Genomic DNA, 25070 nt, shown 5'->3' on the forward strand with positions numbered 1-25070 from the left:
ATTTAGTTGTTCTGGTCTTGTGAGTTCCTTAAAGGCACTGATGGCACCCTCCACAATGTCATCCCCCTCCAGCTGTAATTCCATTAACAGATCTTTAGCCACCAATGCAGGAGGATCTGCCCTAGGGCCTTGTTCCGCTGACAAGGGGCCTTTGGGGGCTGGGAGCACCCTTGCAATGAGTGAATGGTCATCAGTAGGTAAATGCATTGGGAGGTCAGTAGTGATTGAGTTAGCTGAACCTGAATTTTGGCCATTCACTTCTATGTCCCCAAGGAACCTGGAGGGAAGGTGGGAGCCAGGAATCTCTGGCAAAGTTTTGCAGGACTCAAGAGCTGATTCCAATTCCTCATTGCACGGAACAGCAGATGTTGCCCCTGATGGTACCCCATCCAGGGCTTTAGATAAGGAGTTCATATTAGGCTGTGATGATCTTGGGGAAGATGACAAGACATTGGCTGAGTCTCTAGGCAATTGTTGGATAGCCACAACATGATGCAAGACCTAATCCGAGTTAGTCGAATGGCACAGCAAACCCACCCCACTGAGATAGTCCACCTCACTGGCCGATTCATTCACCAGCACAGGCTTAAAGGCTTCAGAAGGAGAGCTATCCATAGGCTCAGCTGCTCCAGTTAGGGGGGGTATGCAGACAGAGGGTGACTGAGCTCCCACCATCTCAGATATCAACGAAGAATGTGCCTGGTCTGGTGCTTGAGGTTTGGTGCTAGCGCCAGAAGGCTGGACTTGCCATTCGCTATTAGAAGCTGCACTAGTGGAACAGCCAATTGTTGAATTAACTGGCTGGGAGAAAGCAGAAGCTTGTGGCTTATGCAGTGAAGATTTCAAGTGAAGCAAAGCATTTCCTAAAGAGTCAGTGGCAGCCTTTAACTCACTAGCATTAGGCAGCACCAAGGGGCTTGAATCAGGAGAAAAGCAATTGGCAACTCCCCCACTCTGGGTATGATTATCTCTCCTCCAGCGACTGGGCACAGAGCCAGCCTGCGCAGGCTTCAAGGCTGATGGAAGGAGAGGAGGGGGAGGCTGCATTTTGTACCTTGGGAGCAGAGGTTTAATAATCATGTCAGCAAATACCCTCCGCAAGAAAATGCCAAAGGACTGAAGAAACAAACTCTTCCCATGCAGCTGGTCTGGGATCCGAGAAGTGCCAAACTTCAAAAGAAGCCGGGTCCAATTTGGAGACTGGGGAATCCAAGGGAGTTTTATGATTTCCTGCAGATCAACACAGTCAGCCTGAGATGGATCAAGGTATAATAATCTGCATAGAGAGTCTTTTGCCCTCAGTTTATTGGCCCAGCGCCCCTTATGAATGGGAGAATCCTGGAATTCCAGCAGTATCTGATTTTTCAACAAACAATAGGCAGCTTCTCCACAATCGATTCTCACGCAGCCCCAGCAGTTCAGCTTCCCCTGGCTTGTTAAAGTTCAAACCCAGAGCTTGAGCAGAGAGGGAAGGTAAAGGCAGTTGAATGGCCTTGTGAAGTGAGTCCAGCTGGGCAAGAATAGTATTAAGCTGTTTACATACAAAAAGAAGCGTATTTCCAATAATAATATTGTAATCACCCAACAAGGTCAAGAAACAATTACTGACATCGTTCTGCTGAGATACTGACTGCTTGTCCTGTGGAGAGGGAGCTGAAAGGGTGGGTGAAGGAGGGCAGGCTGACGCCGTGCCAGTATGACTGGAGGGAGACTGGTAATTCCTCTCTGCCTCTGATTTGGAAACATGAAGAGCTTCATATCTGTCGGGAGAAGCGAGATTCATGAGCTCACCTACTGTGTTTGACCATGCTGGGAGATCCTCCAGATGTAGCTGCTTGGCTGACTTGGTAGGAGAGTTGCCCTGTCCAGGGGAGTGTTTATGCCTTCTCCTCTTCCCCATCAAAGCAGATTTTAGAATCCACTGTAATCCAAAGACAAGGGTGCAGACTGGAAGCAACTGGTAGTGTTGCTTTGCTCTACCAGGATCAGGAAGCATCCAGAGGAGAGAAAAGAGTAAATGGATCCAAATAAAGAGAAATATTAGGGCATGAAACAGGAGCACAGTACCAGGGATCCTACCAGGTGGCCATCTTGAATCCAAGTCTTACCTGTGTGTTATGTTTAACATAGTACAAGAAGATTAGGGTGTCAGGGGAGCAAATAAGGGAGAAGGGAAAAGAACTGGGCCATAAACAAGCAGCATAGTCCACTCTCATGTGCCAATGTTTAGGAACTCTGGATTGGGCATAAATGTTTATCATCCAGTTTTCCAGGAAACTTCTCCTGTGCTGTTATCTTTGATGCGTTGTCCTCTTGAATGTGTGCAGTTCTCTCAGTCTCCAAGGAGCTTGATCTTTCCAGTGCTGAAGAATCAGTCTCTTGGCAGTTGGCATTGCATGGAGTAGCTATTTTCAGTGTCGCATCTGTAAGACTCCTCAATTCACATATTCACACTTGTAAACATATGTTCACATTCACATATGTTTCCAGTATGAGGCTAATCCATCAGATCACTTTTGGAGCAGGAGGTGTATCTGCTCACACATCTTGCTTTCAAACCCAAGAAGTTTAAGTTCAGGAGTCCTGCACAAGGTCCACCTCTTCGTTGCTTCTAATAAGCTGTAGTGGGGGGGGGGGGGAGAACAAGGCATGGCCATGTGTGGAAGGTTCATGTCCAAGGACGGTCCTTTCTACAGTGGTGTTAATGTTCCCCACTTCCTTATACAGGGAAAGGTTTACACTTTGGTTTCCTTTAGATGAGAGAACACTGGAGGCTTGTGGTATTTGCTTAATTGCCAATTTGAGAGTTGAACTTAGACCTTGAAGATCCAGGTTCAAATCCCTGCTCAATCCTGAAGCTTCCTGGATGACTTTGGGCCAGTCACTGTCTCTGATTCACCCACCTCACCTACCTACCTAGGTTGTTGTGAGGTCTGAGTAAAATAACACCTGCTTAATGACATCACTCCCTGCCTAACTATCGCTCCTGCCTAATGACATCACCCCCTTCAATTACAAAATCCCTGCCTAATGATGTCACTCCTGCTTAATGACGTCACTTCCTGTCCCCCCCCCCCCCACAAGGCACCACACATGCTAAGTCTGACCCTCTGCATGAAACCAGCTTGGCATCCCTGTGCTATGACGTCATGTCTACGGGTGTGTGTATAGGACATGCCCTGGCAGGCTCTGGCTCCAGAGGACACAAGCCGCCCACCCCCGCATGGCCAGCGTCCTACGCAGGCTTCAGGGTCACGCCTTGGGGTGGGAGGTAAAGACGCGACCCGAAAGCCGCCAACCGCCTTTCAGGCCAACGAATGAAGAACCGCAAGGCTTTGTGGGCAGGCCGGTGTTCAGCGCTCACGCGCGGGCTCCAGAAGCGGGCCTCGCTCCCATTGGCTCTGCCCTTTCCGCCAATCCGCGCGCCCTCAGTGACCACATACCAGGAGGAGAAGGCTTCAGGGGGCGGGGAAAGCGCTCGCATGACTCATTGGTCCGGCGACACGCCACTCATAACATAATCCCGCCTCTCTCTACCCTTTCAACCAATGAGCTCACACCTTCAAGGAGCTAAAAAGGAAGGCCCGCTTTCTGCTTCCATAGTTAAAGGTACCTCAGTACCTCACGCATTGTCTGTGCGAGAAGCATAGTCCTTGGGGTGCCTTCCTCTGCTCCTCCCCTTTAAGACGGGAAGGGAACCGCGCGCTCAACGGTCTCCACAGGCGCTCGGAGTAGTCGGTTTCTTTTTACGGTTTCTCTTTGAGGCGCCACTCCTGAGTGGTCGGGCCGCCTGCCAATCAAGCCTCCCGCCTGCCCTTCAACTCCTTCAAGCGTCGAGCGGGATTCGACCAAAGCTTTAGGGATAATGCAGCGCTGGGATTGGTTGATACTTACGCGGATGGTTGGTTGGCACATGACGTATCCATCTTCGCTCCAATAAACGAATTGAGGTTAAGCTACATATCCTTGCTGATTGGCTCAGCGTCCGTTTCTCATTCCACCCCTCTACTCCTCCTCCAATAGGGATAAGCATCCCAGATTCGTCGCCTTCCAGGTCATTGGGCGACCTACCTGGCACTCAAATTATAGCACCAGCCTACTTTCGCTTTTAATAGGTTAGGCCCTGAGGCCGCCTGTTTCTCTTTTCGCCCAATGGCTCCCTTGCTCTGCCAGTCATCTGCAGCCCGTACGCGATTGGCCGGGCAGGAGGCGGGAACAATGAAGGAGGAGTTCCGTCTCCTTGCGTTCCCAGCGTGCCGTGCGGGCGTGTGTGTGTGGGGAGAGAGAGCGAGAGCGCTCGGCCTGGTTCCCGCGTTGATCCCTCGTTGCCGCCGCTTCCTCCAATTCTTCCGCCGCCGCCGCCGCCATGTCGGACTATAGCGCGGGCGGTCCGCCGCCGCCTTCCGCCGGGCCGCCGGGCGCGGGTGGTGGCGCGGGGGCCACTGGGCCGTCCAGTCAGGCCGGCGGAGGAGGCGCTGGCGGCGCCGGCCAGGCCGGTGGAGCGGCGGGTCCAGGACCGGGTGGAATCCGCAAGGACGCCTTCGCCGACGCGGTTCAGCGCGCCCGGCAGGTGAGAGAGGGGAGCGCCGCGGTGCGGCTCTCTAACTCCCTCAGCGGCCTGGTGGCGGCGGCGAGGCTGCAGCCCCGACTGCACAGGCAGGAAGCCGGAGGGGGTGGAGTGCTCCGGCTCCAGGGTGGGAGCCGCTCCCTGCAAGCAGAAAAGTAGCTTCTCAAGACCAGAGGCTGAGCATCGCTCTCCCCCTGCAGCGTGTTTAGAAAGGCGTCTTTGAAAGCGCACCACGTGGAAGCCGTGCCCGAGCCTCTGAGTGGGTGGAGGGTGGAACTCTGGGCTGGACTCTGCAGGCTGAGAGGGGTGCTGTCGCAGGCCTGTTTGGCTCCCCCTTGAAAACAGAGATCTGCAACTGCAAAGCTCGCTCGTCCTATGGGGATAAAAGTTGAGTGCGTTCCTGGCCAGTCTGTCTGCTGCTTGACCCGCTTGCTAGGAGAGTTTTTAAGTTGAACAGGTGGAGACCTTGCCTCAGTCTCCAATGCGCTGTGATGATAGCATTCTGGACTTCAGCAGTACAGATTGATACTGTACAAACTAACTATGGGCCCAGTCTTGTCCAATTTTCCAGTGTTGGTGCAGTTGTGCCAGTAGATGTGCATTGCAACCTGTGGTGGAGGGGCAGTCATTGGCGCCTTCTCAAGGTATGGGAACATGGGTTCCCTTTCCACAGGGCTACATTGTGGCCACACCAGAGCTGGAAAGTTGGACCCTAAGGCTGCAAAGTTGGATAGAATTGGACCTAAGGCTGCAATCGTATACACACTTTTCTGGGAGTAAGACCTGTTGAACGTATTGGGACTTCTGAGTAGACATGCATAGGATTGCACTGATGTGGCATACAAGCTTTGCAATTGCAAATCTCTGTAAATTTAATAAACTATGCATAGTGGAAGGCTAAAAAAATAAGCCACATAAACTCCCTAAAAAATAAACCAACTAAATTCTGTAAACATAAACTATGCATAGTGGAAAAGTACCTCATAAATCTTTTCCTGATAGATCAGGCTGCCATATGCTTGCACAGTGTGTTGTGGGGAGGGGGTGTGATACCATTTCACAACACTTTCCCATTTTTCATAGTTGGGGTGTGGAATTACAGGCACATGGAGGAGACAAGTTCTAGTTCATCCCATTCATTCGTGTGCTTGATCTGTGCATGCAAGGTAACACAGGGGATCGTGCAAAAATGTGATTCCCCCCTACCTGTAATGCACAGTAATATGGTGTATATGTCCATCTCTGGGTTGTTTTTCGTTGCATTGCAGGCATGGGCTATTTGAGAGCTGTGCCCCTGTCGGGGCAATTGGAGGAAACGTCCTGACAAACAAACAAGTTATTAAAGGTTGGGGACAGACAGTTGTACTTGCAAGATGGTTCTTAATAATTTTTCAAGTACTGTAGTGGACCACCACACTGAAGAGTGCCATGCTAACCTTTCTCCCAATGCTTTACTTTTCATATACAGGAATTGGGGGTCACAATGCAGATTGTACAACTTGTGTGTGCTTTTTTGTTTTTTATCTAAGGAGATAGTAAAAAATCTCTTTTTGCTGTCTGGAGTGGTAGTCTATCACCTCAGAATTCCATTACCTTGTTCTCACCTGCAGCACTTTGATGGGTTGGCAGAGGAACCTGTTCAGTTACACTTTGTAAAGTGCTGTGCTTATGGATACTCTAAGTCAGTGTTTCTCAACCAGCAGTATTGTCTTGTGTGCTCCTTGGGGCATTTGGTGGGCCACTGTGAGATACAGGAAGCTGGATTAGATGGGCCTGTGGTCTGATCCAGTGGGACTGTTCTTATATATGGGTACCACCAGGGGTACTTGAGGTGGTGTCTGGTGCTACTTGCAGGACCTCTGGAAACCTGCTGCCAGCAGCAAAACCAGAGATATGACACAACACACAGTAGTAGGAGGCGCCAAAGCATGCTTTTTGGTGTTCAAAATAGCCCTTTTGTCCACCCTGAGCCTTTTACTGATGTTTGCTGCATCTCATCTGTCCTCCCAACCCAGAAGTAACTGGAAATGTCATTTCCAGTTACTTCCGTTGGTACTTCAAATAGGTGAACCTTGTGAAGCAGTACAGTGGAGGACAAACACTACTCAACTAAGGGTTGAGAAACACTACTCAACACTAAGTAATAGTCCTGATTTCCATAGAAATAAACACGATCCTGGGCAGAAAGCAGGGTATGCGAAGGGGATCAAGGATAAGTAATGGCAGTGATGGGAAGAAGTGGTAGAAAGGATTTGGATATAATTTTATGAACGGGCTTAAGTTATAGAGATACATTGCTTTTTGTGTGTGCAGAGTGCCTCTTGCCTTAGCACTGTCGAGCAGCTGTCACTCTCTGTGCTGGGTATAGCACCACAGTTTCGAACAGTTTTGATTCCAGGCAGAGTTGGGTTTTTTTGGTCTTCTGGAAATGGGTGATACAGGCTGGGGAACTTTAGTGAGGGCTGTTATGTTGCAATGGGAATTTGAAAGGGAAATTCTTGCATCTCCAAATCTTCCATCAAGAAGCTTACAGTGTATCTCATCCTTACAACACCTCTGCAAGATAGGTTAGCCTAAGAGACTATGATTAACTTGAAGACACCATTGAGGTCCATGGTTTGAACAGGGCTTTAAAGCACAGCTTTGATTTGCACGTGGCATAGGATGGAGTTTCTTTCAGTATTCTGTTCTGGAATAAAGTAACTTTTTGTTCTCAGATGTGTTCCTTGAGAGAGGTCCTTTGCAAATGAAAAATCTGGATTTCCACCCCACCCACCCACCATCCTGGAACTTCCTTAATGTGAAGTTAAAGTTATCCAAAACTCTTTTAAGAATTAATACCATTGTTATTAATTAGCTTCCATATCAATTTATTACATTGTAAAAGTTGTGGTAAAATCAACCATTCAGAATTTCAGGGTGGGAAGGGATGGTATATCTATTAGGCATTCTTTCCTATGACTGTGACTTAGTATGTCTTTCCTGTGACTTAGTATGTCTTGTTTTCAAAGAAAACAATGAAAATAGCGACAGTTTAGAAGTCTAGAACTGAGTTAAATTGCAGTCTTCCTCTGAGTTGCTTACTGTTGAGATTGTGGTATAATTTTCATGTCTTGGATTGTTCTTCATTGTTGAAAAACATGCTATCAGAGTAGCAGTAGATTGGCCTTTATTTTGGCCACCACCACATTAGTTAAGAATAGACACGACAAAAAAATAGCACTATACTTTTTTGATTTGTAATAAATCTATGCAGCATGAAAAAGGAATTCTGAAATTTGTCTAAACATAAGTTAGTAATTTCTACATAGTTAAATTTGGTTCTAGTTCTGATGCCTGGTACAGGGGAAGGTCTTATTTTTTAGACAGTAGTACACAGTTAGGGAATAGTAACAGATGTGCTGCATGGCTGAGGGCATTGGTGGAAGTTGCCCATGCTCTACTTGTCTTTGTTGAGGTGACAGCCTCTGCAGATGCTGATCTGGTGCCTCTGAATATATAAAAAGAACTTGTCCACCAATTTCTGACTTGGCATCATAGTAGTTGTAGAATCATTTTTCCTTTTGTTACACCATGATGTCAACTGGGCAAACTGATTGATGTACAGCTTGGTGAAATTCAGATTTTGAGAACTAAATTCTTTATAGCATTTCCTAGACTGAATGATGAGGTCTTGCAGTAACAGCTCTTGACATAACCATGGAACTTGGTCTCCAAAGCATGGAGACACTCTAAAGCAGTGTTCTTCAACCTTGCGGTTGTGAAGCAACATTTGTGGGGTTGCAACAAGTGAGGGGAACTAAAATGGCTGCAGATCATGCCAAATCATACTGATGGGGTGGCATGGTGCAGTATGGGGGGGCAGATGGTTGCTTAAGGGCAAAAATTCCACATGAGAAAGTATTCACACGCTGTTTGCGTACATGGAATTGTTGCTGAGCCTTACTCCACTGTTTGAGACTAATGAGAAACATACCAAGCCATCCTTGATTCTGTATTGACTGTTAATTGGAGTATTTTTCTCTAATTAGTTTCACTGTCTTATTCCCTGTAATCAATCTTTCTAGGCATCTCCTTTTCACCCATTTATTCCCTTGCCTATGCATTTATTGTCTGGTTTGGTGATATTTCTTGCTATATTCCTAAAATATGAATCATTGCAACCTTTCCTTACTTTAGTCATTTTTTTCTCTTTAAGTCCAAATTGACTTTTTTGCTTCAGACTCTTTGCCCTCTGGATATCCTTAATTTGTTTGGCCAACCCATTTCTGCTACAGAGTTTCTTAGGAATTTGGCACAGTTCTTGTATTCTGTTAACTGTCTTACTGCCCTTTTAGGGTTAATGGGGGTTCTGTTCAGATATGGCAAATGACAGTTTGATGCTTCTTGAACAAACCTTGTGCTCATTTGTCAGTTTTCTTTTTCACTTCTGATTTAGTGGTAAACTATAGTTTGCTGGTATATCTGAACTGGGCATGGTTTGCCTGGAGGAGAGAAAACGGAGTGCATGAACTTGTTCATATAGCACTAAACCAGCCACGGGTCTGCACATCTTCTGTCCTGAATAACTTTCTGAATGAGGCTCATGCCAGTGCTTACAGGGAGAGGTCATAGCTCAGCAGCAGAGAATGCTTTTTATTCAGAGGGTCCCATGTTAAATCTCTATCATCTCCAGGGAAAGACTCCTGCCAGTCAATACAGATATTACTGACCTAGGTGAACCAATGTATATGCTTACTTCGTATGCTCCCACTGTACTGGTGCTGTTTTTTGAAAATGTGTTTCTGCAGGATATGTGTTTCTGCAGGGTACAGCACCGGCCTGTGTTTCCTTGATTAGGTGTGCACTCAGACCTTGTCGTTATTTGCTGACATTCCCAAGATTATGCCTTAATTCTCCTTTCTGGTCTATTCCCAGTGCCATTTTTATGCTTTTGACCTTTACTGCTTCCTTAAATAACAATACAATCTTACATCTTGTTGGAAGTTCCATTGTGTTCCATTAGGTTTACTCCGCAGAAAATTTATATAGGATGTCATCCTTCAATTCCTGATGCTTTCTCTGCTGTTCTTTCCTGAATGGCTTCTGGCATTCAAACAGAGTTCATTCCCTTTTCTCACTTTTCCACTTGGTCAACTATTATCGAGATTACAACTTTATGGGATATTACGTTTGATTCCATTCTTCCCACATAGTTGTTCAATGGCTTGAGACTGCAGTCTTATGCATGTTTCTCTGGAAGTAAATCCCATTGAACTTGATGGGACTTCTGAGTTGATATGCATAGGATTGTATTAGTTCTCTTGATTTAATCCAGGAGTGCTCAAACCCCGGCCCAGGGGCCACTTGAGGCCCTCGGGGACCCCAATCTCCTATGAGCCTCTGGCTGGAGCCCATGCTGGCCCGATGCAACTGCTCTCAGCATGAGGGCGACAGTTCAACCTCTCACATAAGCTGTGGGATGAGGGCTCCCTCCACTGCTTGCTATTTAATGTTTGTGATGCAGCAGTGGCAGCAAAGAAAAGGCTAGCCTTGCTTTGTGCAAGCCCTTTTATAGGCCTTGAGCTATTTGCAAGACGTTCTTTCATTCATATAAGTTCCATCTCAAATATATTCATATATGTAAATTTATTCAAACTTGAAATGTAAATTATTTTTTTCCTGCCCCCAACACAGGGTCAGAGAGACGATGTGGTCCTCTTTCCAAAAAATTTGGAGACCCCTAGTTTAATCATTGCAACATTATAAAAATTCTTTTCTCTTTTTATATGCAATTGAAGTTCTTGTTGATATTTCTGTATTACTATTACAACATTCTTAACGTTCCTATCTTTTCTCTCAACCTTTCTGTTTACAGAAATGCAGAACTTGAATTAAATTGCAAAAATTGACATTTGTAGTCCTTTTGTAATAAAAATCCACAGATTTTCTCTGCAATTCAAACATTTTTGCAAAAGAAACATTTTTCATACTTTCTCTGATCATCCATTTATTATATTGGACACAACTTGGTGGAAAACCTTATTTCTTGTAAAAACGCACACATTTATCTAAATTTCAATATTTCATACAGTATTTTTATTTTACATGCTTGCTTACCATTGGAGGTTGTGTTTCTTCTTTTGTCACCACTGTCTTTGCTGTCAACACATTAGTTCAGCAGTTCTCAATTTTTGGTAGGTCATGGAATGTCACCCAAACTCTGCTGGCTTCGGGGTTGCAGTACTTTCACATTTTGTGATATGAAAAGCCAGTGTCAGGAGCACATTTTTGTCAGTGAGAACATGATGTGGCTTGGCCCGCAGTGGGTCAAAGACATCTGAACAGAGTGCTCAGTGGCTCTCGGCCTGCTATGGACCAAGTCGTGTCATGTTTTCCCAATGAAAACATGCTCCAAAGGTTGGTTTTTGTGCAAAGGAAAAGTGTGGAAGCTCGGCTACATGGAAGTTTTGTTGGCGATGTCATATCACTACCAGCACTTGTAGGTTGCCGAGCTCTGGACTGAAGGTAGGTTGCGGGGCTAAAAAGATTGAGAATAACCATGTTGGTTCTTTGTATTAAATTATCCCAGTTTTCCAAGGAGCTTAGTAATAATGCCACTGGGTTCTGTGGTACTTCCACAGCTGTGATATGTTCCACAACTTCCACAAACTTGATTCAAAAGATCTGAATTGCTGGGTAAGACAACCAAATATAATTATTAAAGCATTCATTTGTACCTCCCAGCAGCATCCTCGTTCTTAAGTTTGGCTGTCCAGTAGTGTAGGAGCTTATAAAAAACTAGTGCACTTCTGTCTATCAGCTGCATTTTGTGATGGCAGTTGTGTGTTTGGTAATACCTGTGTCAATTCCAGGGAATCTGTTTCTCCAAAACTGAAAGCTACATGAAAGCTACTTAAATGAGAGCTAAAGAGGATGCTGTTGAAAACAGTGAGAGCTGATTGGCCCTACCGTACGCAGAATGCACTGCTTAGTTGGCTATAATGGTTGTCAGTCAAGTCAGGATTAAGAGCATTATAATGAAACAGTGTGAAAGGATGAAGCTTTGCCAGATGTATTGCTGCCTATGGAAATTAGCAGTTCCCTCAAGATAGACTTGCTTATTTTATTTGTTAGATTCATATTCTGCCTTTCCACAGTTCGGAAGAAAATTGTTAGCTGGATTGCTAACCTGTGGTATGAGGTAATCTTCACTTTCCCAAATTAAAATGTCATGTTTTGTTCTATATTTGATGCCATAATCTTACCATAGAGATTCAGTTATGCAAATGTATCAATGAGTAGTCCTGTTGATTTTGTTTTGTCTGCTGTGGGAGAAAGTATCTCCTATCTAGATGATTTACACACTTCCATGAGCATACAGCATGAGCTTTAAAAGTCTTAACAATTACACTAATTCTTCCAGTACTTCAGGGTCTAATTCTACTCCAAACATTAATTCATTGGAACCAAAGATGAAGGTTCTGCCAAAGCGGAAGGTTTTTTATAAAGTTGGAATCTGTCTGTACTTGGCTCTTGAATCTCTATTACTTATCTTCTCAAATTGTGTAATTGTCTATTGACTACTTATTGACTACAAATTGTCTATTGACTACTTATCACTTTGCATGTGGGATACCTCTGAAATAATGAACTGAGTAAAAAATCCACGAAAGTTCTCATAATCCTCTACTTTTGTTTTTATTGGGCACACAACTTTTGCTTCAGTTCCATTGCCTTATTTTCATGTTCAAAGTGTTTGTTTCACCTATGCTAATGTTTTCTTCAATCTCAATCGTTGTCCTATTCTACCTCACTGCTCTCAAACTTGGCACCCCTAATACATGCTGCTTCACCAGTTCTTCCAAACTTATCTCCAGGTCTTTTTTTAATTTTATGGTTAGACTCGCTTTCACTGGCTTTTCTTGAAATGACCTCTGTTGCCTTCCCAACTGAACAGTTCATCCTTTTAATTGAACACACAATTACATATCATCTGTGATTTGCTAATATCTATTTCCTATCAGAGAGATTTTGTTCCAGTCACCAGATTTTTTTCCTTTTTCCCCCAACAAGCAATTCATGAAACTGGTGAGTAATCTGAAATCCATAAATTACAGCTGTCAGTACATCTTATGTCAGTATATCTCTTGTTTGATACAAAAAAGAAATTGATCCTCTGTTGTGTCTTGCAAACCACAGAGTAAAATGTGTAATCCTTATCCTTCAGATTCAGTGATCTCCGCAAGTCTAACTCCACAAGTTTAACTCAACTTCTGTGAAGTCAGTTGAGACATAAAAAATATGAGGAGTTACTGATCCTTTGTTGTGCTTCACCTTGGGACCTATCCAGCTTGAGCATCACTGCTACATTAACAGTGCAATCTTGTGCCTGTGTACTCAGAAGTAAATCCCACTATGTTCTTTGGGGCTTCCTCCCAGATAAATGGGCATAGGATTGCAGCCTAAATCACTTCTAAAAAAACTTTTCTGATATAACATCCTTTAACAGTTCTTGTAGTTTTTTTATTTGTGTCTGCACTAGTATTTAGATATGCACCTGTCATTTTCTTCCAATCCTTGTTTCTGCCTTGAATTTCTCAGGACTAATGTAGTCCACTTTCCCATCTTTATTGGCTTGAACTGCCAAATGTTCTTATTCTCTTGCTTTCATCTTGTTACCCAACATGCTCTCCAAGTTACTTTTGTTTCCCACCTGTGCTCCTTCTGCCTTTCTGCTCCCTATCACTTGAATGCTTTACTTCCTGGTAGGCATCTAACCCATTCCATTGATGTATTTAAACATCTCGAGGTAACTTGCGTTACTACTCAAGTAACCAAACTTGCACCCTAAGTCTGATAGTAAGAGACTGTCCGTGACTAGTTGTAAAACTTGGATCATGTACTTGCTACTCTTCCCTGCCCGTCCCTACACTGACAGTGCTCCTTGTATAGCAGAGCTGATCTGATGCTTGTACCAGCATTTGGTATGTGAGCTTTAGAATATGCCCCTCTTGCACCACCACTAGGATTTTGGTATCTGATTCTATTGGCCTGAATGTAGTAGACTGATGGAATTGAACATTCATGAGAGGCTGGTTCAGGGAGTCATGCCTGTGCATGCACACTCACCTGTCTTACTAGAGAATAGGAGTGGCCAACTTTTGAGGGCTCTTCACCTCAGACTGGTGTAGATTCATTTAAATTGGTGCTGATCTAAACAGATTTAAATCTAAATTTTCCATTCATTATTTTGATATATACCTAAATAAAAATGTATCCCAATTGGTTGCTATAACCATAAACACTGATTCAGTGTTTCTCAAACTGTGGGTCGCGAGCAAATTTCAGGTGGGTCCCCAGGGCATAACGGAAACCTGGTGGAATGCGGAGAATCAGTGGGATACCGCAATCCCGGGCTATAAACTCTACAGGAGGGACAGGCAGGGGCGTGTTGGAGGTGGGGTGGCCCTTTATGTTAAGGAAGGGATAGAATCCAGCAAAGTAGAGATTGAAGGTGGGTCCGACTCCACCGTAGAATCTCTGTGGGTTAAATTACCAGGCTTGTGCAGCGATGTAATACTGGGGGCGTGCTATCGTCCTCCAGACCAGAAATCTGATGGGGACCTTGAAATGAGGAAACAGATCAGGGAGGTGACAAGGAAGGACAGGGTTGTAATCATGGGGGACTTCAATTATCCTCATATTGACTGGGTCAATTTGTGTTCTGGTCACGATAAGGAAACCGGATTTCTTGACGTGCTAAATGACTGTGGCTTAGATCAGCTAGTCACGGAGCCCACCAGAGGACAGGTGACTCTGGATTTAATTTTGTGCGGTACGCAGGACCTGGTTAGAGATGTAAACGTTACTGAGCCATTGGGGAACAGTGATCATGCTGCGATCCGTTTTGACGTGCACGTTGGGGGAAGAATACCAGGCAAATCTCTAACAAAAACCCTTGACTTCCGACGGGCGGACTTCCCTCAGATGAGGAGGCTGGTTAGAAGGAGGTTGAAAGGGAGGGTAAGAAGAGTCCAGTCTCTCCAGAGTGCATGGAGGCTGCTTAAAACAACAGTAATAGAGGCCCAGCAGAGGTGTATACCGCAAAGAAAGAAGGGTTCCACTAAATCCAGGAGAGTGCCCGCATGGCTAACCAGCCAAGTTAGAGAGGCTGTGAAGGGCAAGGAAGCTTCCTTCCATAAATGGAAGTCTTGCCCTAATGAGGAGAATAAAAAGGAACATAAACTGTGGCAAAAGAAATGTAAGAAGGTGATAGGGGAGGCCAAGCGAGACTATGAGGAACGCATGGCCAGCAACATTAAGGGGAATAATAAAAGCTTCTTCAAATATGTTAGAAGCAGGAAACCCGCCAGAGAAGCGGTTGGCCCTCTGGATGGTGGGGGAGGGAAAGGGGAGATAAAAGGAGACTTAGAGATGGCAGAGAAATTAAATGAGTTCTTTGCATCTGTCTTCACGGCAGAAGACCTCGGGCAGATACCGCTGCCCGAACGGCCCCTCCTGACCGAGGAGTTAAGTCAGATAGAGGTTAAAAGAGAAGATGTTTCAGACCTCATTGATAAATTAAAGATCAATAAGTCACCGGGCCCTGATGGCATACACCCAAGGGTTATTAAGGAATTGAAGAATGAAGTTGCAGATCTCTTGACTAAGGTATGCAACTTGTCCCTCAAAACGGCCACGGTACCAGAAGATTGGAGGATAGCAAATGTCACGCCTATTTTTAAAAAGGGAAAGAGGGGGGACCCGGGAAACTATAGGCCGGTCAGCCTAACATCCATACCGGGTAAGATGGTGGAATGCCTCATCAAAGATAGGATCTCAAAACACATAGACGAACAGGCCTTGCTGAGGGAGAGTCAGCATGGCTTCTGTAAGGGTAAGTCTTGCCTCACAAACCTTATAGAATTCTTTGAAAAGGTCAACAGGCATGTGGATGCGGGAGAACCCCTGGACATTATATATCTGGACTTTCAGAAGGCGTTTGACACGGTCCCTCACCAAAGGCTACTGAAAAAACTCCACAGTCAGGGAATTAGAGGACAGGTCCTCTCGTGGATTGAGAACTGGTTGGAGGCCAGGAAGCAGAGAGTGGGTGTCAATGGGCAATTTTCACAATGGAGAGAGGTGAAAAGCAGTGTGTCCCAAGGATCTGTCCTGGGACCGGTGCTTTTCAACCTCTTCATAAATGACCTGGAGACAGGGTTGAGCAGTGAAGTGGCTAAGTTTGCAGACGACACCAAACTTTTCCGAGTGGTAAAGACCAGAAGTGATTGTGAGGAGCTCCAGAAGGATCTCTCCAGACTGGCAGAATGGGCAGCAAAATGGCAGATGCGCTTCAATGTCAGTAAGTGTAAAGTCATGCACATTGGGGCAAAAAATCAAAACTTTAGATATAGGCTGATGGGTTCTGAGCTGTCTGTGACAGATCAGGAGAGAGATCTTGGGGTGGTGGTGGACAGGTCGATAAATGTGTCGACCCAATGTGCGGCGGCAGTGAAGAAGGCCAATTCTATGCTTGGGATCATTAGGAAGGGTATTGAGAACAAAACGGTTAGTATTATAATGCCGTTGTACAAATCGATGGTAAGGCCACACCTGGAGTATTGTGTCCAGTTCTGGTCGCCGCATTTCAAAAAAGACATAGTGGAAATGGAAAAGGTGCAAAAGAGAGCGACTAAGATGATTACGGGGCTGGGGCACCTTCCTTATGAGGAAAGGCTACGGCGTTTGGGCCTCTTCAGCCTAGAAAAGAGACGCTTGAGGGGGGACATGATTGAGACATACAAAATTATGCAGGGGATGGACAGAGTGGATAGGGAGATGCTCTTTACACTCTCACATAATACCAGAACCAGGGGACATCCACTAAAATTGAGTGTTGGGCGGGTTAGGACAGACAAAAGAAAATATTTCTTTACTCAGCGCGTGGTCGGTCTGTGGAACTCCTTGCCACAGGATGTGGTGCTGGCGTCTAGCCTAGACGCCTTTAAAAGGGGATTGGACGAGTTTCTGGAGGAAAAATCCATTATGGGGTACAAGCCATGATGTGTATGCGCAACCTCCTGATTTTAGGAATGGGCTATGTCAGAATGCCAGATGTAGGGGAGAGCACCAGGATGAGGTCTCTTGTTATCTGGTGTGCTCCCTGGGGCATTTGGTGGGCCGCTGTGAGATACAGGAAGCTGAACTAGATGGGCCTATGGCCTGATCCAGTGGGGCTGTTCTTATGTTCTTATGTTCATTCATTTGAATATTTTTAAGACTGGATGCTACCATGGGACGTGACAGCATTTGGGGAAATGTTACAGACCTGTACTTTTATTTTCTTAATGATAGTAAATGGGACTTACTCCTGGGTAAGTGCAGGTAGGATGCTTGCAGCCTAGGACGGCTAAAAATTTTCCTGCTTGATGATGTCACTCTCGGTCATGACATTACTTCTGGTGGTTCCTGACAGCTTCTCATTCTCAAAAGTGCGTCCCAGTGTGTGAGATGTGTAAGAATTGCTGCTCTGATTTAATGTCCCTTTATTGTGACAGCCAGGCCTTGCATCTCTTTGGTGCACACTTACCACATTCTATCGAATGAAGACATTTCTTCAAAGTCTTTCATAGTCTTGTTTATTACCTGCATCTGTGCAGGTTTTTAAACACAGGATGCTTGGAATCAACCCTAGACAGTACTGCTTCTTTTTGGTGAAACTTCCTGGTGTAGTCTGTTCTTTCCTTTGTAATACAACCTGAAGTTGAGTGGTGGCTGTTCCTGGCATAGAGTTAGTATGTCTTTTATGCTTTAGTGCGTGCAGGCATGTTGAGATCTATGTGGAATTGAAAGCTATTGTCTGGTAATCATGAAAAGGGGTCAGCTATTAGCTCCATCATCAGAAGAATACAGTTGCATCTCTGAGGTGCAGGAGTAGAACAGAATTTGATGGCTGCCTGTATTTTTTGTGATGTCATGTTTTTCCTTGGATGTTATGAATAACTTCTATAGTATCCCTCTTCTGAACCAAGCAGCTCTAGACATCTAGTATATATGCTGAGATTAAAATTCTTAAAAGTGCTTCTACTTTATTGGTGTTTTGTTTTTTTTTAAAAAAGGAAAATTTTCTGTTGGGTGAGTATAATGAACTAAGTACAGTTGCCATAAAAAACCCTGCCTTTATTTTATTTTATTTTTTGGTATGTTAGTGTTAAAGTAATTCATCCCTGAAGGAAATGCAAATTCAGCAATACCTTGCACTTTCATCTGGTTAAGGACCAGAGCATCGATGAAAGTAAAAAATGAATGAATGTGAAAGCATAGCTTTATTTAGCTTGCAAATTACTTTGGCAGACAACAAACATAAATAACTGTATAACACATGTGAATGTGTGCAGAATCTAAATAAACAGAAATATAAGAAAAACGAACATAATGTTGACAAATGTTGGGAAGTTGGATGACATCGAATGAAAGAACATGTGAATGAAATTTGAAATATGGTTATAATTGAAAACTGCTGAAAGAGCGAAGCAATGAAAATGAAGGTGTTGCTGGTATGGAAATACATAGGATATAAATATTAACTGTAATTTCCAAATTGGGCATCATGATAGCCTGGGCATCATGACAAGTCCTTGGGGTGTTGCAGGAGGTATACTGGCTGAGCCGCTTGGCATCACAATGTGACATACTGTGGAGCAGATGCTCTACTCCATGTGCTGTGTGTCATTTTGCCAGGTTTTGTGGGCCCTCCTGCCCACCCTCACCTCATTTATGCTGATTTTAGGGTCCTTTGCAGGCCCAAACCCAAAAGTCAGTGCTGATGATATCACGTTGCACATTGTCGTGTCATCGGCCTTACTTATGGGTTTGATGACCTGCAGAACAAGGAGCAGAGTGTCACCTGCTTGGAAAGTTTGGTGAGCTCTGAGGTAGCCCATGCTTTTGGGGGATTTCAATCAAGTTACCTGGAAAGAGAATCTCAGGTCCAGGAAGCAATGTTGTCAGCTCTTTATTAGTATTTTAATGTGATTTTAAATGTGTTTTATGTAAACCAGTTAGAATTTAGGGGAAGAGACTTAAATTGTATGCATTATATTTGTGTATGTGTTGCTAATGCTTGCAACTCTGATGTTTAACGACTTGGTTTTAGTTGTTTTCATTTTCACTGAATTATAGGAAGGTTTTGCCTTATAGTAACTGGAATCTATTCTATTTCCAGATAGCAGCTAAAATTGGGGGAGACTCAGCCACGACAGTGAACAACACCACTCCTGACTTTGGATTTGGTGGTCAGAAGAGGCAACTAGAGGATGGAGGTACTGTACAATACAATGAAAGGGAGTACTAGTAAGAATAGGCCTTTGGGAAGGTGGGGGAGGATAAATGGTTTTGGAAAAATACCATTCATGCAGAAGTCTGTTCTTACATACTTCAGAATCCAGAGCTGACGACATCATACTCTTCGAAGTGATAATGAAAGCAACTTGCCAAAGGTCATGCAGTTACCTTAATATAACTTAATAGACCCAGTTGCTCAAGTATAGCTGCAGAGGTTCCATTTGTTTTGATGGGGTTTGCTTAACAGTCCTCAGAGACTTGCTCTAGTGGACTTGCTCTCATATTAATGTGGACACATCAAAGCTATATCTGTTGTATAGAGTTAAGTTTTCAAAGCAGGCCTTGCTTTAGTAACAAGTCTTAGGGGGAGCAGGGTTTTGTTTTAAATAGTGGCAGAGAGTTCAGGCTGACTTCTCATTGTTGAAAAGAATTCGGATGCATTTCTTTTTCTTGTTTCGACAGACCAACCTGAGAGCAAGAAACTGGCTCCTCAGCCAGAACGTAAGTGCAGTTTCTTGTGCATAAGGGACTGGGTAAAGATGTCTGTGAACTGTAGCAAACTCTTTTCATGCTGATGTTGATACTGAAAAGTGGGAGAATATGTAAACTACAGGGGGTGCAGGAATTATATTAAATTGACCATGGCCTAAAAACAGCTCATGGTTTGGCTCATGGCTGAGTTATAGCTTCTGATAGAATATGAATTCATAACCAGACCCTTCCTTTGCTTTCCTTTCCAGCGATGCCACCACCCCCACAGCTTGGACCGATCCATCCTCCCCCCAGGTAAATTAGCTGCTTGCTTCCCGCCTTCCCCCCACCCCCACAACATGTGCTTGAGCTGGAATGGTCTAATCTTTTTTATTATGCGAGTTCAATTTGCCTGCAAGGAGGGTCAGCATTTTAGTGCCCTCAAAGGGAAAGGTTAGATATGGGTTAGATATGTTAGATATGGGTCGGCACCCAGCTTTGTGAGAGACATGCAGTTTGGAAGACCAGTCACTCCAGGCACTTGTGTGCCTTGTTAGGTAGTGAAGGGTTGTGCTGCTTGGCCATTACTCAGGTACTTCATGCTCTTGTGTCGTTTCTGGTTTCATAGCTTTAGTTTCTGAAACCTGTGTTGGAAGAGCCTTGTGTACAAACGCTGCTCCCTTGGCCTCTGCGCCATGTAGTGGACCACATGTTCTGCCAGGCTGTGCTGGTGCATTTTGCACCGGTGCATGGTGATTTCCTCAGAGCGGTGCTTGATTGCTCAGCCACCTTCCTTTCTGCCCTTTCAGGAGAAGGAAAGTTCTCCAGTTTTTTGTTTCTTGATGGATGCTGGTGAATACCAGGTCCATTTCTGTAACCCTCCCACTCCTTACTTTAAGCTGCTGACCGTTTCCCTTGCAGGTCTACAGTGACTGAAGAGTACAGAGTACCTGATGGCATGGTGGGACTCAGTGAGTATTAGACAGGGAAGGCAGGAACCCTGCTGTTGTCTTAGTTGCAAGACTGTCACTTCACCTTTACTAACCAGTGCCTTCCTGACGTCTCGGTGCCTGTTGGCTGAGCTTCCCATAGGGAAGGCTCAGGCAGGCTGGTTTGTTTGTGACCCTTTTGTGTGTTTTTTTGAGAGATGACAAGCATTTGAGTTTCCCCTGTGTACTTGGAGCCGTGCTATTGTACTTGGTGCCAGAGGTGTGGGGTGGGTGTTCTGCTCTGCGAAGTGCTCAGGCAAGGTTTCTGTTCATGGCATAGTAGGGGCTGAATGCTAAGGCTGGTGTCACGTGAGCACTTCCTGTGCATATCAGGACTTTTGGGATTTGAGCAGCAGCACAGATTCACTCTGGACACCTCACAGGCTCAGGCTAGGAGTGCTGAAGGGAGTTCAGAGTATTTTTGGATAGCTTATGGACTTTGCTTTGGATTCAACAACTTTCTGTGAGTGAACCTGGCTAAGGTAGGAGGTCCTGGGTGGGCCTTTGCCAGAAGGAATGGTGGCTGCAAAACACTGCCTGAAGCAGAATTTTATACTAAGCAGGCGAGAATTGGTTCCCAGAAGGCATTTTGTTTACAAGCCTCTGTGTTAAAGTGGCTTGACATTCAAGCTCTGAAGTTGAAGTTGGCTGAAACATGCGTGCTGAGGTACCCCTTGAGCTTTCTGATTCTAGTAGACTGTCTTGCCTCCGTTGCTGCAAAGACCCACAAATACTTTACTTTCTGCTAATTGAAATTGCGTATTTTGGAGGAGCATTTCTGTCCCTCATGCTTTCTTCTGTGCTGTATAAACAGTGAAACTTGAGGGAATCTTGGGTATTGTTCCACTCGGCTATTGCTCCTTCCATGTGTGCACACAACTCTCCTATGTTTGGCTGCATTTTTAACTGACTATATAGAATGTCTGGGGGGGGAGAGAAAAATCATTTTGAAAGTATGTTCTGTGGTCCTGCCTGGAACCTGCCAAGTATCTTTTCAATTCTCCATTAAAGCAGAAAGTTGTCTTTAAGCCTACCTTGAATTAACTTGTCTGCTTTTATTTCAAGTTTGAGTTTCTTAGTGCTGCTCTCCTTACTTTGCAGTCATAGGAAGAGGTGGGGAGCAGATTAACAAAATACAGCAGGACTCTGGATGCAAAGTACAGATTTCTCCAGGTAAGTTGAAGAAAGAAAGCAGAGCACGGAAAGAATTTAGCTGAAGCGAAAGATGTTCATTAATTCTTCTCAACCTGATATTTAAGAGTGAGGATGAGTTACTAATTGTGTTTAAAGATTAAAAAAGCATGCCACTTTTAGCAGATGCCTTGTGGCTAGCCTGTTCCAAACAAGCTCCACACTGTTCTTAGTTGTGAAAGTTTTACTGTGTTAGAAGCACATGTACAGCGTTCTCGTGAAGCAAACAGATGTTCCCAAGTTGAGGCAAGCTAATTCTTCTCAGGTGGCATAAAAAGTGTGTGAGCAGGTTTCAGCTGGTTGGTTTATTGCTGAAGGCAAACTTTTCAGCCCTTGTGCCACTTGCTGTAGCCACTAAAACTTCATCAATGGTATGCACCACAGACAAGTGCAAGCCAACTTTTGTAGTGTGAATTTGTTTAAGGCCTTCAGTAATGCCAGTTCCCTCAGGTCTTGTAGATGGTCTGTGATTGAAGGAAAGATCAGATTCTCTAGGGAGATGCATTTTGATGAAGAGAAGTTCAGCAACCTGTCTCCTTTCCTCCAACAGACAGTGGAGGATTGCCAGAGCGGAGTGTGTCTTTGACAGGATCACCAGAATCTGTGCAGTGAGTAATTTTTTGTCCTTTGCCAAAGTTGTAGTTCAAGAAAAAGGGCATGGGCAGCACGGGGGTAAAGAAGGGGCATGAAATTTTAATAAAAATACAGCTGCAAGGTGGCATAGTACTAGACTCTGGCAGAGGGGCAAAGCATCTCTGGTGCAAAGAATGTTAAATGGGCATTGACACTACTGAGTGCACTCATATGGCTTTAAAATTCAAGGTCCTCTATTAGTCATAGATATCCAAAACAAAAAGGACTGCAGCTGATCCAGTTACTGGTTGTGTGTCAGATTGTGGAACCAATACAGCAGCAACATACTGATTTACATTGAAGTTGTAGAAAATGTTGCTGGAACTTTCATTTCAAGTGCTAGTACTGTAATAGTGAGAGTAGAGACTGTAAATCTTTTCCATCACCAGCACATTGTTGTGGCTTTTACTTCTTTGCAGGAAGGCAAAAATGATGCTTGACGATATTGTGTCGCGGGGGCGTGGTGGGCCACCTGGTCAGTTCCATGATAACGCCAATGGACAGAATGGTACAGTGCAAGAAATCATGATCCCCGCTGGGAAAGCAGGCCTGGTGATCGGCAAAGGAGGGGAGACTATTAAGCAGCTGCAGGTAAGGGGTAGGCCATCAGAGCTAATGTTTGTCATGCTTAACACTTCTGCTGTTTTGGTTTCTCTTGTCAGTTGGAAGCAAGGATGTTTTTGTCTTGTCCATGGTTGACTCTAAATTTTGTGTGAGAATGGGCTTGCAGAAACTGGGCAATTGTGCAGTCCACTTGACTTCTTATTCTTTCTTAATATAGGAGCGAGCAGGAGTGAAAATGATTTTAATTCAGGACGGTTCACAAAACACAAATGTAGATAAGCCCCTTCGGATAATTGGGGACCCCTACAAAGTACAGGTAAGATTCATTGGTTAACTTTCTCCGTATCTCTGAGCTTGGATGTTCACTTGTCTTTTTTGTGACTGGGCTATCGTGGTTACCCTCTGGCTTGTACAGGGACTGACTCTTACGTAGTAGCTATCTTTTTCAGTTGCTGGTGCACTGTATTCCTTTTGAACAGATAATTAGCCTTCCTATTATAGTTGTAGTTTGTGTCCTGGGGGAAAAAGTTAGCTTTAGCCATGCACCCAGATGTCTGCTATTGGTAGAAAGTGCTGAAGAAATGTTGAAATGGGTGTTCAGAGCCTCTGACATTTGGGATGAGACATACTGAAACAGAAATGTCACAGGCCAGGTGTGGGAGGCAGGTTTGGCTTTCATTTTGCATTGTTCAGCAGTTTAGTCAAATAGCTCATCTTAAGGACCTCCTTGTATTTATGACACCTTAACAAATACCTTGGTATTCCATAGTGCCTATACTGGCCTGGCATTTGTTCTGCTTCTCTACCACTGAAGCTTTATCACTCTTGTCCTGCATCTTCAATTGCCTGTCTGATGCTTCTTGTGACATGTTTTGTCTCACTTGACTCAGTATGCCGAAGAAATGATTTGTATATTTCCTCCCAAATCTTACTTTCTGAAACTGTTTCCGTTCAGGTCATCAGTTCCCAAACTTCTTGAATCACAGAGGACTTTTCAGGAGAGAAATTAGCGCTCTGTGACTATCATGTCCCTTATGCCAAGGGCACATACGTGCATTTTTGCCTGTTTTTACCTAACTATATTTTTCAAGTAGTTGGTCAGTATCTTATTGTATAGAAAAAGTATGAATTATTTTTTGAATTCTAAACAGTTTAGATTTTGATCTAAACTTTTCCCATTGAAAGTCATTAAAAATGGGAACTTTGAATATTATTCTCTCAAAACTTCAATTTTGCATTTACAGAGGGGCTCTGTACCCGCAGATTCACTTACCCCCAGACCCCAAGTCCAGGCCCCCCGTGCACCCCCCCTTGCCTCCAGAGAGACATCTGAGCTCTAAAGCTAAAAAATTCAACTTCTGGTTTCACAGAGAAACCAGAAGTGACTTTTTAATGCCTTATAAGGCATTGGGAGACCCAGGGAAGCTCCCCTCGTTCACCTATATCCGCAGTTTCAGTTATCCACAGGGTCCCTGAATGGAACTCCCACGGATAAGGGGGAACACCTGTATGTGTCTTTGGCATAAGGACAATGATATTTTCACCTTGCACCTTCATAGGTACTAAACCAAATGACCACAGTATTGATGGTGGAAGATCTTAAGCATTTGGGCATGTTAAACATCAAGTTTTATTTCATTTTAAAGTTTTCTCCACTAATTTCAGAGAAATAAAGAACTTAACTACATAAATAAAAAACAATAACAAAGTAAGGCAAAACATTTGTGAATGAGTTCAAAGCAGCTATTGTAAATTAACAGTAGGTTACCCACATAGATATTGCATTTAAAACCATTTTTACAGTTACGAAATCAAAAGTGTCTCTTTGCATCAAAAAAGAATAAAGCATAGCCTGAAAACTTGGTCCCATTCCTCTCATTAGAATCTGTTTTGATTTGCACAGTGTGGCTGTATTTGGAACAGCTGCAACCAAATTATCTGGCTCTGCACTAAGGCAAGCTACATCTTCAATTCACAATTTTGAGATCTTCACGTGTATTTTTCTTTCCAATCTCTTCACAGAGCACTTGGAGATGCTTCGTGGAGCATCAAGTGCTCCACAGAGCACAGTTCAGGAACTGCGGATTTAGGCACACAACTGTGGCTTTCTTTGCCCTTTCTCATGTGTCTGTATTCAGCCACCAAGCATTATTACTTTTCCCAGTGCAGCTCTGCAAAAATCTAAACCATTCTAGTTCTTAAATCTGATTTGTGTTCTATCTTCTGCTTTTGACTACTGCTTCTTTGTGGTCTGCCCATGTCACGCACCTAAGTCCAGTTCTGTTGCCAAAGTACCTCCCCCCTCTCATCCTTTTTACCAAGTTGCA

At 44.3% G+C, this 25070-nt stretch overlaps 1 protein-coding gene across 2 annotated transcripts in view; it reads left to right on the top strand.

Annotated features, from left to right (window-relative positions):
• The first annotated feature begins 4262 nt into the window (after positions 1–4262).
• Positions 4263–25070, top strand: part of KHSRP (KH-type splicing regulatory protein) — a 32175-nt gene continuing 11367 nt past the window's right edge. For both annotated transcript variants that reach the window (XM_066614243.1, XM_066614242.1), the window contains exons 1-9: positions 4263–4570; positions 18777–18873; positions 19358–19396; positions 19636–19681; positions 20288–20337; positions 21457–21528; positions 22097–22154; positions 22599–22770; positions 22961–23059. In XM_066614243.1, the coding sequence (XP_066470340.1) occupies positions 4367–4570; positions 18777–18873; positions 19358–19396; positions 19636–19681; positions 20288–20337; positions 21457–21528; positions 22097–22154; positions 22599–22770; positions 22961–23059 (837 nt within the window). In that variant the 5' untranslated portion in view covers positions 4263–4366. The remainder of the gene's footprint in view (positions 4571–18776; positions 18874–19357; positions 19397–19635; positions 19682–20287; positions 20338–21456; positions 21529–22096; positions 22155–22598; positions 22771–22960; positions 23060–25070) is intronic.

The sequence above is a fragment of the Tiliqua scincoides genome, chromosome 2 (genome assembly GCF_035046505.1).
Source record: "Tiliqua scincoides isolate rTilSci1 chromosome 2, rTilSci1.hap2, whole genome shotgun sequence".
Taxonomy (NCBI): Eukaryota; Metazoa; Chordata; class Lepidosauria; order Squamata; family Scincidae; genus Tiliqua; species Tiliqua scincoides.